The sequence below is a fragment of the Lithobates pipiens genome, unplaced genomic scaffold, assembly GCF_037356315.1.
Source record: "Lithobates pipiens isolate NorthernLeopardFrog02 unplaced genomic scaffold, aLitPip1_a1.2 Scaffold_8, whole genome shotgun sequence".
NCBI lineage: Eukaryota > Metazoa > Chordata > Amphibia > Anura > Ranidae > Lithobates > Lithobates pipiens.
The window spans coordinates 554238094-554257112 of record NW_027507903.1 but is presented as its reverse complement, the minus strand read 5'-3'; the positions used below and the strand labels follow the sequence as shown (position 1 = coordinate 554257112).

The 19019-nt window shown below is 41.0% G+C and overlaps 1 protein-coding gene across 3 annotated transcripts in view; it reads right to left on the bottom strand.

The window, feature by feature from the left end:
* Nucleotides 1–1583: 1583 nt before the first annotated feature.
* The window catches only part of FGFR1 (fibroblast growth factor receptor 1), a 126763-nt gene continuing 109327 nt past the window's right edge, over nucleotides 1584–19019 (bottom strand). For all 3 annotated transcript variants that reach the window (XM_077469936.1, XM_077469938.1, XM_077469937.1), the window contains 10 exons: nucleotides 18506–18702; nucleotides 14820–14965; nucleotides 14577–14698; nucleotides 13413–13523; nucleotides 11964–12154; nucleotides 11498–11620; nucleotides 9250–9320; nucleotides 8013–8150; nucleotides 3094–3199; nucleotides 1584–2995 (listed from right to left, as the gene is read on the bottom strand). In XM_077469936.1, coding sequence (XP_077326062.1) covers nucleotides 2831–2995; nucleotides 3094–3199; nucleotides 8013–8150; nucleotides 9250–9320; nucleotides 11498–11620; nucleotides 11964–12154; nucleotides 13413–13523; nucleotides 14577–14698; nucleotides 14820–14965; nucleotides 18506–18702 — 1370 coding nt within the window. In that variant the 3' untranslated portion in view covers nucleotides 1584–2830. The remainder of the gene's footprint in view (nucleotides 2996–3093; nucleotides 3200–8012; nucleotides 8151–9249; nucleotides 9321–11497; nucleotides 11621–11963; nucleotides 12155–13412; nucleotides 13524–14576; nucleotides 14699–14819; nucleotides 14966–18505; nucleotides 18703–19019) is intronic.

Genomic DNA, 19019 nt, shown 5'->3' with positions numbered 1-19019 from the left:
GTGAATGACTTTTGATGTCGCTTCTGCCCTGCAATGTCATGGAGACAGGTGGGGGCCATCTTCCCCCCCTCATTTGTCTCCATGCAGAGCCACCGAGAGGACTGGATACAGGGATAACTGGGGCTATGGCAGCTACCTGATGCCATAACAAAGATATCCGTCCTCAAAGTAAGGACGTATATCAGCGATCAGCAAGTGGTTATAAAGGGGATTAACTCGAGATAAAGTGATAATTTTACCACTCTACAAGACTTTGATCCGGCCTCATCTGGAGTATGCTGTCCGGTTCTGGGCACCAGTCCGCAGGAAGGATGTACTGGAAATGGAGCGAGTACAGAGAAGGGTAAAAAAGCTAATAAAGGGACTGATGGATATTAGTTATAACGAAAGGTTATGAGCACTGAACTTGTCTCTAGAGAAGAGACGCTTGGCAGGGGATGCGATTTCAATTTACAAATAAAGTACTGGGGACCCCACAATAGGGATAAAACTTTTGCGTAGAAGGGAGTTTAATAAAGCAGGTGGCCACTCATTGAAATTAGAAGAAAAGAGGTTTAACCTTAAACTGCGTAGAGGGTTCTGTACTGTAAGAGCGGCAAGGATGTGAAATCCCCTTCCATGGGCGGTGGTTTCAGTGGGGAGCATAGATAGTTTAAAAAATAAAAAAATATATATCATTTTTTTTTTTTTTTTTATATATATTATGCACCTGAACGACCACAACATACAGGGATATACAATGTAATACTGACATATAATGATACACATAGGTTGGACGTGAAGGACTTGTGTCTTTTTTCAACCTCACCTACTATAACTATATGTCTATACAGACTTTTTTTAAAAGCAGAGTCAATTACAGAAGAATGATTTTAGTGTACAAAACTTCCCAGTTTGCCTAATTGCAAACTACATTCTTTGCCACATTTAGAACACCATAGAAGCAGCAGAATGAAATGGAAAGGTTATTTTAAATAAATTTACATTATAGGCTCAATTCCTTACACTAGGAATTTTTTATTAACCCATGTGACTAATTTTCAAATCCCACTGGAAAATAACATTTAAATAAGCATGATTATCCTGATGTTTTAGATTTGTAAAATGTAGCTTGATGCCTCATGTACAGTATATATATATATATATAGTTACATGTACTTTTTTTTTTAAGGAAAGTTCCTTTAACCCTTTTACTGCTACCAATGTAAGGTTTAGGTCAGTGACAGTGGCCCCTTTTATACTCAACGCGTATGTACTTATAAAGCCAAATATTTTTGCTGCCCCAAAACCACAAGTGTAAATGAGCCCTACAATCTGCCTAGAAGGGAAGTAACCTGTCTTTGTTGCTCTGGGGAGTTAGCCTCTCCTAGAGCCCCATGGGGAAAAAAAAAAAAAAAAAAAAGAGGAAAAAAATTAATGGATCACATATTTGTAGGGACTGTGTCATTTTTGCAACCCCAAACAATAAAAGTGGAAATGACCCACACATGAACAAAATATACATTGAATTAAAAACAAAGTAATATATTTGAAACCACAAGACATGTACCTGCAATAAAAAGTAGAAACCATATATAAAAATGTTAACTGAAGCCGATTCTCTTTATTAAGGGACTTGTACTGGAAATAAGAAAATCTTAGAACATAATTTAAAAAAAAATACAAACTGAAAATGTAGCAAAATATATGATTTTTTTTGTTTATAGCAACTGACATCTACCAGCCACTTTACTACCAAACTGGTATATATTTCATAACTTTTTTTCTTAAAAAGACATGTAAATATATAATTCATATTTATACATTTTCTAGCTATATACACAAGGAAAGCATTAACGGGTTCTGCTACCCATATTTATATTACAATTAGCTTGAAACCTGTTAAAAAGGAAATATCTCCCATTTTTCAGAATAATGTGAATTAGACCAATATCTCCAATACATTCCCTTCGGCTCCTTGTCTGACCTATATTTAATAACAGAACTATAGGACAAGCAGAATTTCGGGCAAGAGCTGAGACATAGGCCTAGATCAGAAAACCAAGAAAACCAGCAGCAAGGGAACTGGTCTATTCTTTGTACCGTTAGCTGGCCAGCAGAGGTTAAAATCTGACAGTTAAAAATTGATGTGCAAGATTTAGGCACAGTCCACTTGTGATAGGTTCTTTAAAACATTCCTTGAATTTATTAAGACTTAGACATTCAAATATGAAGCATAATGATATCCTTATTAGTTTTTCTGCATGTATCAGCCAGTTCAACTAATTGTGGACAGAAGACATTCGTGGTGTATCTGGAAAGGAGGAGCTTATCCAAATGAGTTTTGGAGTATGTCAACTATGGGCTACATTAGGTTGATCTCCAAATGTTTTTGATGGTTAAGGCATGCTCCAAATGAATGCACAAAAAAGCCAAGTGCAACATCAATATGCACTGTAGCCAAAGTATCTGAAAAAGATAAGCTGAGAGGCAATATCCTGAGGTGACATTTAAATGACCTCAAAAGATCCAAACAGTTCACTTAAGGACAGCTGGCACTGATTAGTGTGATGGATGAGATTTCCTTGTAAGTTGACATCATTGTACCTACACTGTCACCAGGGAATTTTCGTGTGGACACAGGTCGTAGGGTATGCAATACTTGGTCTTTTTTCCACTTCAATTGTCCAAATCCCAGAGGTTCTTCAAAGTATGAGGTAAGACTGAAGACATGATCTGGAATAGTACCATGGTTCTTGGGAACCAAGAAGTAGAATGGATGTTCATGTTTGGGGAATGCATGAAAGTTATACAAAAGTCTTAGGGAAAGCGGGGACCTCCGATTAGACGGTCAGCGTTTTTTAAGTCCTCCATTGGGGTATTTGGGAAGACAAGGTTCGTCTGGTAAGGGATCATGAGAAAAAACAGAATCTTCCCCCGAAGAACACGTGGAGCTTCTTGTGTCTGGGAAACATGGAGAATACTGACTCACTGGCATGGCCAGATCAAGATACTCCTATGGCAAAGAGAAGGCACAGAGTTATTTATGTATTTATTATACAGTTATTACACATTGTGCATGAACATTGCAACTCCTTGCAAAATGACATTTACCTGGTTAGAACTGAGAGCCAATATACGGTCCAAATCTTCCACCAGCTGTACAAAGGTGGGCCTCTGGCATGGCACGGCATGCCAGCAGTCTCTCATCATCATGTACCTGGAGAAACATTACAGCATAAAAGTCACAATGTAGACAAATCTAGAAGATTAAGGATTTGCTAAATCACCAACAGATATATCATGGATGTCGCACCACTTCCTTAAACTAAATCTACAATGCAACCATCAGTCCCTCCCCTCAAGCCAGGGTACTAGACGTAATCCTAGACTCTCGCCCCTTTTTAACAAATGAAACCACCAAGCTCTTCATTCACTCCCTTGGTATCTCTCGCCTTGACTATTCCAACTCCCTTCTCATTGGCCTGCCTCTCCATAGGCTATCCCTTCTGCAAAATACTAACCACAACATACAAGGCCATTCACAACTCAGGCCCGAGCTACATCACCAACCTAGTCTCCAAATAGCACCCAAACCATCCTCTCTGCTCTTCTCAAGACCTCCTACTCTCAAGCCCCCTCATCTCCTCCTCCAATGCTCATCTCCAGGATTTCTTCAGAGCCTCTGGAACTCGCTCCCTCAACTTGTCTGGCTATCCCCTACTCATGCTACCTTCAGGCATCCCTGAAAACTCATCTCTTCAGGGAAGCCTATCACGTCTCAAACTAATCTTTTAGCACCATCAGTTCATTCCCCACAGTTACACCCTTTTGTACCACCTTCCCCACCCTATTAGATTGTAAGCCCTTCTGAGCAGGGGCTTCTTAACCCCCTTGCATTTTATTGCATTATAACTGTATTGTCTCCCTTTTATATTGTAAAGCGCTGCTTAAACCATTGGCGCTATATAAATCCTGAATAATAATAATAATTTGCAATGCTGGTTTGTTGTGAGCAACATGCCAGTTTAACCATTTTTGATACATGAATTATATTCTAAATGGCCAGATTATGGTTATATGGAGTATTTTAGCCAATGGGCAGGGGTTTTCTTGGATCCCTTGGACTGCTGGGAGAGCCTTTATATTTAGGTGGAGTTAGGTGATCGCTGTTCTGTGCCACCCGGATGGCTGCCTGGGTGGACGTGTGTTGTATTGCCCAGGCTGCCAAGCCGGAGTTTGGGCCTATCCCAGGCACATCTGGCTGCTCGGCTGTCTGAGGGTCTTTTCAGAAACAAGAGAGCAGCACAGGGTTGAGATTGTGGCTTGCCGTCCAACCATGATTGACGGTTCTGCCGGTCGGCAAACCTGTCGTGGTCAGAGGTAGAAGGGAAGCTGTCGCCACTAAGGGACCAACCACCTTATTACCAGGGACCACTGAGTAGCTGAAGCAAGTACTGGAGCAGTATTCTCACCAACCAGCATGGGCGTCCGCACAACTTTTTTCAGGGGGGGCATCATTTTATGGTCTGGTCGTGTGATCTTACCTGTGTCAGTCAACAGCAGCTGCAGGGGAGAAAAAGCTTGGCAATGGCTGATAAAGCCTGATGAGGTGATGTCACCCCTAGGTTTCCATGCCACAGTAGTTGTTGCTCCCTCCTCTCCCCTGCATACGCTGCTGGATCACACAGGTGAGATAACATGACCAGATTGGAACAGTCTGAAAATAGGTTAGTCCACATAGGTGTTAGGGGTAAGTGGACCGGGGGGGCAGTTTTTAAGGCTAGTGCAAGCTGGAATTCTACTTTCAATCTACCCTCCCTATTGGTGGTTTGTGGCAGTGTTAAAGCAGAGCTCCACCCAAAAGGGGAAGCTCCACTTGTTTGCACTCTCCCCCCTTCCACTGCCACATTTGGCCCTTTTTGGGGGGAAGAGAGTGTACCTGATGTGGGCCACATTCAAAACCATGCAAAATATGCTGCGAGCGACCACAGCAAGTGAAGGTATAAATAAACATACAATTAGGCAATCAATTACCAAAAAAAAAAAAAAAAAAAAAAAACTACACCTGCATGGTGCAGCATTGGCTTAAGACAGTGGAGATTTTCAAATCTGTATGGACACAATTGCATCTTTATGCTGTTGTGCCCATATAGCTGCTTTTGTGCCCATATAGAGGCTGGTGTGCTTCTATATGGGTGCAACAGCATCTATATAGGCACAATAGCAGTTATATGGGCACAATAGCATAAATATTATATTCTGTCCATACTGTATAACTCCTATTGTGGCCATACACCTGCTACTGTCTCCTATTGTGTCCAGTGACACTGAACTTGCAGCGCTCCCTGTGCCAGGACAAGTTTTTCTAGTGACCAGAGCGAAGACACCAAGCTGCGCTTAATGTTGGGCGTCTTTAGTTAGCCTAAAATACAAATTTCTTCTAAAATATTAACAGCTACATACAGAATGCCCAAAAAGATTTATACTGAGAGAGATTTTTAGACATTTGTAACTGACCTTAAAGAATATGCAAGTGATCACATGTTTGGTCAGAAATTAATTCTTGCAGACGCTCACCTCCTTTGCAATCAAAACATGTAGCCTTAAACATGTCCATTACAGATTTGTAATGAGCCTGGGAAGTAGTCCTGGTCTGGGGTCCTATCAGAGTTGCTGGATACTTATAATTGAATAGTAATCTGCAAGCACTGGTGATTACAGACAGACCATGACACAGAACAAGCTGACACTAACCCAGCTTGTTCTACAAATATCATTTAGCACTCCACCTTAATGGCAGCTTCCATGGCTTCAGGAACTTCTTAGCTGGTCTGGGGTGAGCTCTGGTGACTGTTGGGCTGGACAGTGGCTGCTGAGTGAACTTTATCTTCCTGCTCCGCCCACCCTCACTGCTGCTCTGACTGATCACTCTGACTTGGACAGCAGACAAACCTGGCAGAATCGTCTTCCTCCTGTCTGGTACGGCTGCAGCTACAGTGAAGTAGGCAAGCACAGCCTCAGTTCAGTGTGCAGCTGTATCAGAGTTCAGAACATGGGGTAGTGTGGCAGTTGGGCAAGTTGCTCAAGAACTTCTCCTGAGTGTTATGAGCATAGTGAAGCTCACAATCTGGCACCCCCTCTCCTCCCTGCCGTGCCTGCAAGGACTGCTCACAGACACCAGTGTCTGTGTGCAGACACCGTGCCGATTCCGGGGGGGGGGGCACTTGACCCCCCCCTTGCCTCTATCTGCGGACGCCCATGCCAACCAGGGATGGTGAAGAATCCGTTGGCTTCAGCATTTATCAAGCCAGGGACTCAGCCAGTGGAGGTGACACTTGCAGAGAAGCCTTGTGTGTCAGGCCAGGGACCGAGCAGGCCAATGGGGTGAAGCTTGAGAAGCATCTTGAGTGCCAAGCTAGGGACTCAGTAGGAGATATGTGGTGACGCTTGAGGAAGAGGCAACCCTGAAGATTGGAGGAGCTCAAGGGATTCAGTGGCAGTGGATCAGCTAGTCTAGTGAGAGACTGGGAGCTCAGTGGGCTGATGAACTACAAGAAAAGATTGTTGTGGGAGTGAAGGAACTGCTAAAGACTGCTGCCATAGTAGACAGCATTCCTCCACATTCAGAAGTGGTATCTTGCTGGATTCCTTTCTCTGCATGGCTCTTCTGTTCAAGTCTTGGTGTCTACCAATTAATCTGGCAAATAACAAAGGGTGTCCTGGCCCTAACCCTCGCTCCCAAAGTTCTGTTAAGAGAAATAAAATCTCTTTTGCATTCAAGAAATGTCTGGTGCCCAATGAATCTAACTGCTTTGCACCCACTATGCCTCACAACCCACCATATACAGAAGGATGTCAGCCATCTCTGGCCCTGGAAGTGCTCATTAGACCAAAGGCGGCCTGGGACCTTGTTACACATGTTAAGAAGTGGGGTTAGGGAAGTCTATTTTAAATGGTCTGTCAAGGCGCAGCAATTGCAAAAAACTAGACTTATCTTGCCCAAACTCAGTGCCTACAGTAATTTTGTGTTGCTTTTTCTGTATGAACACCACAACACCACAAAAAGTCCTGCAGGAAGCCTTAAAGAATGTTATGCATCTTGAAAAGAGATGCATTACACAGATAAAGATATTATTAGAAGTGGCGCTGCCACCCAAAAGGCTGCCCAACCGCTGCAAAGATTACTACCTGTAGATCATTTAGTATGGTTACCGTATGATTATATTTGGATAGCGCAGCATTATATTGGTATAAAACTTTTTTGGCACAAGCATATGGGATGTGACCAATGCTAGCAGCTGTCCTTTAATCATCTCTAATTATCATTTGGATTTTCACATGGAAGCTCGCAAGATTCTGTTTTTTACCTGTAGAACATGCCACTAATAGCACTTCCTGTTTCAGACTAATAAAGTCACTACCTTGCAATTAGCAGTAGTCTTGCCAGTCTGCAAACTCTTTCAGTTGGTGGTTGGTCTGCCCATCATGCCTCTTGCAGTTATGATAGGCAGAATGGCCAACTCAAAGAGACTGCACAACAGGCTGGCAAGATTGCTGCTAATTGTAAGGCAGCAGCTCACTGTTGTTCACATGAAACAGAAAGTGTTGTAACTGTCAGGATCTACAGGTAATATACTTTGCAGATTCACAAAAGTGATTTCTTTTATACATTAGGGCATATTGGCAAACATATTTTGCTTTTACAAATGCGAACTAAGATGCATGCAGCCAGTTACTTATTTCCCAGTAACGCATGAACTTCTAAGCTCTATACTTGTTCCTGCTCAGTAAATTAAAGCTAGTGGAATATTAAATCAAGCAACTAGTATTCCCAAAAGCAAATGTAAGAAAAAAAAGCATACATTTCTCTCATGTGTCATTTTAACATGATTTACAGTGACACTGTAGAATTAGTCAACAGAACTCACTGTCACCAATTGGCTACTTCTGAATTCTTCCCTAAATCAAAGCATTAGTAACCGAACTGTATGAATTTGACAGCAACCATGCAGAAAATATTTAGTACTCACAGTTCATTGGTACAATTTGTGGGCTTGTCCATCCGATGTCCTTCTTTTAGTAACTTAAATAGTTCTTCCATAGGGACCCCAGGATATGGCGAGCCTCCAAGTGTAAAAATTTCCCACAGTAGTACCCCAAATGACCACCTGGAATAAACCATGTCATTAGTGCAGAAGACCCAACACTACTTAACTATATGTGCTATAACATTTTTGGCTTTTGCCATAATGTGCACAAATACATAGCATATTTGTAAATTTTACTAAACATGCCTCCCAAATTGCCATCCTCCAGTGATGCACCCTAATCACTATCACTGCCAAAATCTTCTCCCAGACTTTTTCTGGGTCCAGAGTCCTCAGGCAACCTGACTGACTGGTCTGAAAAGACCTAACTCCTGTATGAGAGTTACTTTGTTCCAGCACCCACAGCATGCTAAGAATGTACACTAAGCTGTAAATTCATGGCTCAGTGTACAACTAAAAGAAACATGCTGGCAGGAAAAAAACGTGCTTTGTTTGCAGAGGAGACAGAGTCTCTTCTGCAATAAAAGACTACCTCCTGGCAATTAAAAAAAAAAAAAAAAAAAAAGATTTTTTAGTTCCATTTTAATTAGAAATTCTTTGGCAGGTAAACCAGTACCCAAATATGTATTTTAACCATGTATTTAACTACTTGCCTGAAACCAAACTTAGCGGTTTTCCAAAAGCCACCAGAAAGAAATTCCTGCACTGAAAAAATGACATTTAGAGAAGGAACCATCCATTTTGTATGATGGCTGTGGGTAGCATAGACCCATTTAACAAAGAAAAATAATAAATGTAGTACTGTGATTATGATTGGTCAGTAATGCATCTCAATGGTTATGCCCAGGTCTAAAATGTTTTCATCTATAATTCAAGAATGACTATGCTCGATATAGGACTAGCAAAAAAGGCTTTTTTCACACCCAGCATATCATTCAGCAGCATGAGAACTGTACAGGAAGCATGTGTCTGATTTTATGGTAGTAGCAATCTGGATACCTGACAGAACGGGTTTACAGCTAAATCTAAGAACAAAGAATTCCAAGGTGTACAATTTGAAAAAATAAAAAAAAATCTAAAAACACACGCGTGATACTTGTACCTCTGTGTCACATTCTGCAATTGACTGTCAAAAACTGTTGAGCACAAATGAAAGATGCATTATAACTATTTGGCTCAAACTCTGTTTATAGCGATAAATAATACACAATATACTTACACGTCACTTTGATGAGTGTAGATTCGGTCAAATAGAGCTTCGGGAGCCATCCATTTTACCGGCAAGCGGCCCTATCAAGAAATTCAGACGTCAACATAATGTAATACCGAAGGCACTGATCACTTTTATGTCAAAATAACACACTATTCTTCCATGTTTCTAGACATTGAAATATTAGTGAGATGGAAAATAAAACACTAGGTCAGACTTTAAAAGCAGATTGGACCAACGATGTTAGTTTAAAAATATAATTTTATTTACACATAAAAAAAAAGGTAGAAAAAAATGCTACATAAAGATAGCCTAGGCCAGTGATGGCGAACCTTGGCACCCCAGATGTTTTGGAACTACATTTCCCATGATGCTCTACTACACTGCAGAAGGCACAAGCATCATGGGAAATGTAGTTCTAAAACATCTGGGGTGCCAAGGTTCGCCATCACTGGCCTAGGCTATAAGAAGTTTGCCAAGACCCTGAAACTGAACTGCAGAGCACATTGGCCAAGACCATACAGCTGTTTAACAGGACAGCTTCCACTCAGAACAGGTCTACCAAAGAAGTTGAGTGCATGTGCTCAGCGTCATATCCAGAGGTTCTCTGGGAAATAGACGTATGAGTGCGGACAAGCATTGCTGCAGATGTTGAAAGGGCGGGGGTCAGCATGTCACCCCTCAGACCATACGCCACACACTGCAACAAATTGGTCTGCATGGCTGTCATCACAGAAGGAAGACTCTTCTAAAGATGATGCACAAGAAAGCCTGCAAACAGTTTGCTGAAGACAAGCAGACTAAGCACATGGATTACTGAAACCATGTCCTGTGGTCTGAGGAGACCAAGATAAAAATGTATTTGGTTCAGATGGTGTCAAGCGTGTGTGGTGGCAACCAGGTGAGGAGTACAAAGACTACAGTCAACTTGGTGGTAGGAGTGTTATAGTTTGGGGCTGCACGAGTGCTGTCGGCACTTGGAAGCTACAGTTAATTGAGGGAACCATGAATGGCACCATGTACTGCGAAATACTGAAGCAGAGCATGATCCCATCCCTTTGGAGGCTGGGCTGCAGGGCAGTATTTCAACATTATAAGGCCCCAAACACACCTCTCCAAGATGACCACTGCCTTGCTAAAGAAGCTGAGGGTAAAGGTGATGAACTGGCCAAGCACGTCTCCAGACCTAAACCCTATTGAGCATCCTCAAACGGAAGGTGGAGGAGCGCAAGGTCTCCAACATCCACCAGCTCCGTGATGTCATCATGGAGGAGTGGAAGAGGACTCCAGGGGCAACCTGTGAAGCTCTGGTGAACTCAATGTCCAAGAGGGTTAAGACAGTGCTGGAAAATAATGGTGGCCACACAAAATATTGACATTTTGGGCCCAATTTAAACATTTTCACTTAGGGGTGTACTCACTTTTGTTGCCAATGGTTTAGACATTAATGGCTGTGTGTTGAGTTATTTTGAGGGGACAGAAAATGTACACTGTTATGCAAGCTGTACACTCACTACTACACTACATTGTAGTAAAGTGTCATTTCTTCAGTGTTGTCACATGAAAAGATATAATATTTACAAAAATGTGAGGTGTGTACCCACTTTTGTGAGATACTGTATATGCCTCTTTTATAATATATTGTGTATGTTTATATGTTTTTTCTACCTTTATGTGTAAAGAAAACATGATTTTAATTTTTTTATTTTAATATCATTGGTCCAATCTGCCTTTAAAATTCTGACCTAGTGGTTTATTTCCCCTTTTGTTCAAATGATTTATACGGATGTGGCTTAGGAGTGACAAACTTTAATGTTACTGAAATATTAGTGAGGTAGCTTCTGTGAGACCAGTGAAATACACTAAAACTAAATAATTAGCATTGTCAAAGCCTGGCTAAATGAGAGGAAGCTGAAATGCCATAGGATATGAGAGCAATGCTATAATCAATGCCACTTCAAATAGTGTTTGTCAGCAAGTCATAGGAATCCTTCAGGTATTTAATTTTGGAAGGCAATGTTTCAGAAAAAAAAACCAATGCCTCAATAACAAAAGTCTCTTGGCTTTGTAGAGCATTGGGAAAATAATCTAGACTTGCAATTTATTGGTGTCCCCTTTCCTGGGTGCTTTGGAAAAGGCCCAATAATGTGGCATGAAATAACATAAAAAGCATAGTGATGGGCAGGTAGAAAAGATCACAACATGGTCATGGGTCAGTAGAGAAATATTTATCAGCCCCAATAAAAGCAATACTTACATTTGTTGTCTTTTTGTAATAGTCAATATGGTGGATATCACGGGCAAGGCCAAAATCAGCAATTTTCATTATATTATCCTCGGTTACAAGAACATTCCGAGCAGCAAGATCTCTGTGGATGCACTGAAAGGAGGGAAAACACTTTAAATACTGATTATCTCAGATAAGATGTCCTGTTTGTATGTAAAGCCTGGTACAACCGCCAGCTCTGGTCAGATCCCTTGTACTAAAGATCCAATGTTAGTACAGCAATCTCATCCACTGAGCTATTGTGTTCTGACGGCCACCTCATCAGAACACACTGGTCAGGGCTCTCTGCCATTGACTGAGAGCACTGATCGGGAGCCAATCACAGTTGCTGGTTTTCCAGCATGCTCGCCAAACAAACGGCTTCTGTCATGAGGAGTCGACCCACTTACAAGAAAAAAGATAAGAGCTTAAATGGATAGATCAATAAATAGTTTACCTTTTTGGAAGCCAGGTATTCCATGCCGCGTGCAACCTGATAGGCACAGGAGACCAGGTCTTTAAAGGTGAGCTGCTCATCGAGGGCACAGATAGGGTTGTAGCAATATTCCATGCCTGGTGGACGCCTGGCTCGAAGATATTCCCGGAGATTCCCTTTAGCAGCATATTCAACGATCACATATAAAGGACCTAGAATAATCACGTAGGACTCAGTTCATGCACAAAATGCACTGGTCAGAAAAGCAGGTTATACCACTAGTAAAGTTAGCCAAAGCTCATGAGTTTTATGTATCAACGAAAAAACAAAGTCAATACTTAAAGCTGAACTCCAAGCTAATGGGTAAACACAGATAAAATGCATATAAAGGAGCAGTGTTACCTGCCAAACATAGGCGTGTGCCCAGGCACACCCTAATCACTCTGTGCAGCATAGATTCTCCTAGTGTCCTAGCCCCCCTCCCCACTTCCTCCCGCACCACTGCTGGCTTCCCTACTCTGGCGGGTGTAGCTGCTGGGATGTTTTAGGGTGAATTGGGGAAGGGGCCGGTAAATATGTAATTTACTGACCCCTTCCCTTTCTGAATGAACACAGTGTGTGATCAGTAGTGTGTGTTTGAGCTTTGTGGTGCACACCCTAATGCAATGGGCTGTGCACACCTATGCTGCCAAATTATTTATCTGTCCATCCCTGTCTGGCAGAGCAGAAAACTTAAATGTGCTCTGCTGCAGTTAACATTTACAGGTCTTGCGCGCCCCCCCACCCCGCCGCCTTTCACTAGAAAGTGGAAGAAGCCACAAACTGATCAGTTCATATCTGTCATGTTGCTCTTTCCTGTTTCTTGAGAACTGTAGCACAACTGACTGGCTCCTCGTGCGGCTTTTCTTTTCCCACCCCCAGTCTGTGCTCTGTTGTGCAGCAAACTGTAAGAGGCAAACACCAAGCCAAATGTAGGCACTTACACTGCTTGCTTTAAAGAACCCCCAAAATACAAACTTAGATCTCCATTACTTTGTGCCTTGTATACTGCAGCTCCCTGGAGATACTGGTGCACTGAAAAATACTGGCAAAAGACTGATGAGCTTTATTAATGCAGGAATACTTGTGATCACCAGTGGCGATTCCCAATATATGATGGCGTCACCTGTACTACTACTACTACTCCCTTCCAATCTGTTCATAAACACTAACATTCTTTCATGGAGGAGGAGAAAAGGAAATGGAGTCTATTGCAAAGAACTGAATGACATAGATCAGCCAGTAGTGTGTGGAATGCAGGACATCTCTCGACAGTACTCAATCTCTGCTAAAGCCGTCTTTTCCCAAGTAAAAATCAAAACAATTTGTATTCAAAAATGGTTGTTGGGGTGAGGACAGAAAATCACACTAAAGGATTTAACACAGTCTCATAATAAACATTTCCACTGTTATGACTGCTCTGGGACTTACCATCCTGTGTACAGGCCCCAAGAAGATTGATGATATTTTTGTGCTTTCCAATCATTTTCATCATTTCCATTTCTGAAATTAGGTCAGACAAGTCCTTCTCACTTGCATCAGCTGAAGCAAAAAACAACACACACATTGCATGGTTATTTGTGGATATATTTACAAGTATTAGGCTTAATGCACACTGGACGTTATTAAAAAGCCAGTAACGTTAGAGTGAGTTTTTCAGCTTTTTTTTGGCTGTAGCGCTTTTAGCAAAATTATACTCCCATAAATGCTTATGGCTCAAAAACGCTGATAAACGCCAAATAGCCACTTTTGGCGCTTTAAAGCTGTTTTCAGCTTTTTTTTTTCCAGAGTTAAGAGCGTTTTTACACCTGAAAAACTCCTCAAAACCCACTAGTTCTGGGGGGGTTTTTCCATTTAGAAAACTGCTGATAACAGCCTGTGTGTGCATGCACATATAGGATAACATGCTGGGCAGTTTATGGACTGAAGCCAAAAACAGTAGCTGTAAAAACGTCCAGTGTGCACGAGGCCTTAAAAATGGTATTACTTGTATTAGCAAACAATTATTGTATTATCTCCATTCATATCACTTCCTGTCCCAGTGGAGCTCACAATCGCAAGCCACCAGCCTCGACCCACAATCTAACCCCAATTTAAAATGTCAAATTACAAACAAGCATGTTATTGGAAGAATCTCACATATACCTAGAGAAGAAACAGAAAACCAATAGATAGTGCTTTGGAAGGATTTGAGCTCAGGACCTCACTGATGCAGTCATGGTAAACGCTGAGCCAGTGTACATTGTGGCAAACATTTCTGGTATATTTCTTGTATTTTTTAGCACTAGAAGATAAACGAGCAACCTATAGTCTTTGAATTGGTGATGGCCCACTTGTCTCTGAGATATGCCACCTCCTTTCATTATGCAGGATCCTTGCTAACACAGATATATCAATTGTCACTAAAGCCAGCCATAGTTTCAAAACATGTATGGGCAGGCTGATTGTACCAAAGTCAATACATCAATAGCTACCCATTGTTAAACAACTGAAATACTGTTGCAGCTCTCAAAGGGAGAATGTACATTTCTGGCCAAACATTACTTTACAAGGTGCAAAATAGGTCTTCAACTCTTGATGAAAGATAAAACTTACATTTAAGCATTTTGACTGCAACTTTTGTGATCCTGTTTGGTTTCTCCTTGTCTAACCCAATAGCCTCTGCCATAACTACTTGACCAAAGCAGCCTTCTCCAAGTGGTTTCCCATGGACTAACCTATGTAAAAACATATTTGCGTTTGTAAAACATATGTGGACAGACAGAAAAAAAAAAAAAAAAAGACTGAACAAAAGTTAACAAAAAATAAAAAAAGTGCAGTCATTTATGGGTTCTTCACCTGTCCCTTGCTACTTCCCATCTGGGATCTTCAGGAAGCTCATATTCAGATACACCAGCTAACATTGGTGTTCCACTCGAGGACAGCCGAGAAGGCCTAATCAATATTACTCCAGAATTCATTGAAGAGTTGGAATCTGCAGACACCTGTGATGGGGAGACCAATAACAGCAGGTTACCTTATGTACAGAATAAACAAAGCAGCTCTAAAATCAGCAGAAGTGTTCTAAAAATGTAGGCCTGTCAATTTCTGAAAATACTTTAGGCTGTACAAATGCAACCCTTCCATTCTTAAGAGAAAAAAAATCCAAAACACTGTTACAGTTGCAAAATGTTGACTTTTCCAACCATATACATGAAAAGGAGGATATAGGATGATTCTGTACAATACTGTGTATATGCTCTAAGAACATAAGAAAAGGAGGGTATGCCTGTTTTATGGCCACCCTTTTCCTTATGGGATCATGGCAGTAGCAGTTCCAAGGTCCCCCGCTGTATAAAACAGTGGGAGAGTCTGTGATCTGCTATTCCAAGTCAGTTGTTCTGGAACCTTCTGGAAAGTGAGGGTTACCCTGTCTTAATGTCAGAGAAGGTCAGATCTCTGGAATGTTCTGCAATTCCTGGGAGTCTCTATAAAAAGGGTAGACTTGTTGGGTCTGGGGCCAGTTGCCTGAGGAGGATCGTCAAGCAGAACATTCCACTGCTCCTTCCCCTTTCGTTTATTATGTGGTAGGGTCCCTCTTTTTAAAGTTAAGAGGGGGCAGTTGTGTTAAATAAAACTGAAGTCTGATTGTTTATTCAGTCTTAGTGGCTGAGCTGTCTTCAAGTTTGGTTTATAAAGTTATTCAATGCGGAGTTGAACTTATATGGTCAATTGATATTGAATTAATCTGTATGTAAACCAATAATACAAGCAGAGGCCAATAATTATGTTGAATAAAATAATCTGGTTGTTTTCTATTTTTCTTTATGCCCAAACATTACTGCTGGGATACCATAAAAGCTCTTTGAAATTTAGTAAGAGAACCTTTCCTATTTTGCCTCCTTAACTTTGTGTAGCTTCAGAGTGCACACTGCTTAGGCCAATAAGCAATTTCCTTTTCTACATACACAATCAACATCACAAAGTAAATGTTACAAATCTTGTACTTAAAAGTGCTTTTTTTACTGTGTACTGGTGTGTAGGTGGCAGCAGCTCTGTAAAGGGTACATCCATACGAAGAAACGGATGTGTTCACATCTAGCATTACTGCTACAATTATGTTTCTCTTAGAACAAATATTGGAAAAGCTGCAACAGTAAATAGCCCTGTGGTCAATAGGTCAGGTAGTGACACGGAGTTTGGGAATGAGTCAGAGATAAAAGTATTTACCTGGAGGTGTTGTGAACGGAAGTATGGACGGAAAGGGATTGCGCAAGAAGATATTTTAAGCAACAACTGAAAAAAGTGATTGTGCCAGAAGAATATTGGGAAAGTAAAGCTACAAAAAGGGCAGATTTTGTTTAAGAAAGAACTATTGTGATTTGGAAAAAACATTTATTAGACCCTAAAGGCAAAGCGCAGTAACCATATCAACCATTTAAGTGATCTTTTATTGATATGACTTCTGTAACAGTCGAAGCACATCTTGCTTCTTGCACTGCTGAACTTAATAAACCAGATAGTCTTTAACTGGCCATATACAGAGAACGTTTTTGCTCAGCCTGCAGGCTGAATTAAAGAACTCTACAGATTCCTATAGATTCCTCCATCCATGCCAACGGTGCAAAAGGACAAATCTCCTGCTGTGGCTATTGTATTTTCACAGCCGGTCCAACTGGCTGTCAAAATACCTAAACTCCTAAACTGTACCTGCATCTAAATGGGTGCAGGTACGGTTCAACTGACAATTTAATGCTGGCTCCCTCAATTTTTCAGTCAAAGGCTGTCAGGCAGGAGAATGCCAACAGGGTAACCCACAAAGTGAATTTTAGCAGATTCCTCAGGAACTGGTCAAACTTTGCTTCATTCATGGTTAGCCTAAAACTCATCATACACAATTATTTTTCAACTTTATCAACAGCTAGTAGTGGTGCATGAGCCTGCCTGATTCTAAACAAACTTAAACAGGTTGTTATTATAGATGTTTACTTTACATACTGCAGTTTTGATGAACCTAAATGAGATTATACACAAAGTGCATGGTCTGCTTTAGTCACATAACACTTAGGAGTCTATTTTTAAAAATGTTCACCCAATATTTACTGCATATAAGATTCCATTAGAAAAAGGAGTAAATCTTGGGTGAAAAATAGAGTCTATTTGTTAAAATAAATTTTCAAAATATAGAAGTTTCTGCAAAGAAGGGATGGGATACACATCTCTTCAATACTGCAAAGATGGATGGCAGAAGAGGAAGAGAGTATCCCATGTGTTCTTTGCAGGAGGATTTATTTTAGCAACAGAGTAGCTAGTAAAAAAAAAATACTGTAAAATCAGTTTGATGCAGTCATTTCTTGACTATGGTTTAGTTGATTTAGCTAAACTGCAGTTTTATAAATGGAATTAGCCACTGCAATGAATGTCCATTGGGTCAGCATTAGCATCAACACGTTCCATTCATAAAATAGCAATGACCAGACGCACGGAACTCACAGACCAAACATGCTAAACTAAAACAACGTTATGCTCACTAGCCACTTTTCCAATTATACTTCCAGGAGCTCGCCTTTATAAGTTTTTATTTTATAGATGCATAAAATGAGTTAAACAGCTCAGTAGCTAAGTGGGTTAGGTGTATTGCTGGTAAATTACATCCAGGACATGATCTGCATGTAGAGTACGTGTTCACTACACGTTTGCATAACAAAGAAAAAAACAAAAAAACAATACCCCGCCAAAAACCCCACGTATAAATATTTTCTTTCCACCTTGGGCGTAGGAACAACTTCTAGGCCAATCTCCACTTAAAACGTTCACCAAACAATATGGCAGAAACACCCACCTGGGATCCAATCCTCACTTATTAAAGCATTTCAACCAACAAGGACATCAGAAAACAAGGATCCCAGGTGAGGAGATCAGACCGTCACATGAAATCAAGACATTTTAAACAAACTGGCCTGCAGTGTTTTCTCTTTTGTTTGGCGGTTTTCACAAGTTTGCTGTTTGTATAGGACAGTGGTCTCCAAACTGTGGCCCTTTACTTGCCTTTATACAGCCCTTGAGGCGTTATTCTTGCCACTGAAAACAACAATGAGGCAGGATTGCTTGCACTGAACTCGATGGGGCACTATTCCTCCTACCGATACCAACTACTTCTTCCCCTAATACCAAAGATCAGCATTGGTTACTTCAACTGGGCACAGCCTGGCACCCTTGAAGCCTGAAGGACAGTAAACTGGCACTTTTCTTTAGAAAGTTTGGAGACCCCTGGTATAGGAGTTTTCTTCCACAACCCAAAGTTATGCAGGTAAGCTCTCTCACAAACTAGACCCAGCATTCTATATGCGAGTCCTACTGCTACTGCAGTAGCAATACTAAACTGTAAACCCCCCTGTTGTAGGAGCTGATACAAAATAGTCTATGTCCTCCACAAAGCACTGTGAACTTAGTTTCACCATACTAAACTTGGTATGTTGCAACTATCCGAACTGATCAATGTGTGGTGTGTAAGGCATGTAAACCCCCTATATACTTTCTGTTACCTGTCTGCGCAGTGGAATGCTCTTGGCCAGCTTGTGGACAGCCAGCTGGCTGTTGAAGTCAGACTTCTTGGAAGGATGCTTCATCTTGAAGATAATGATGGTCACAAACATGGCAGACACGATGGCAGCTCCCGTGCAGTAAATGATAATCTCAAGGTGTAGTGAGGAGGTCATGTGTGCCGGTTTCTCATCCACAGCTGTGCCCATGTACATGAGAGGGTTATTAATGTTTAAAAAGCGCAATCAATACATTTGTATAAATGTGTTCTGAATTACTTATGGTTAAAAGTGTGGTGATGCATAAACTTGTAAACATGCTGTAAATATTGTTCACAGCTCCTTATCCACAAAGCCTTAAATCATTTAGAGTAAGGGGGCAGTGAGAAATATGTAATAGTACTAGAGAGCTAATACAGAGACAAGTGATCCTATTTGAAGTGTATAGATTATAAAATGTTTTATTTATTAGTTTGAAGATGAACTCTGAGCACACAAAAAAAATAAAAAAATAAAA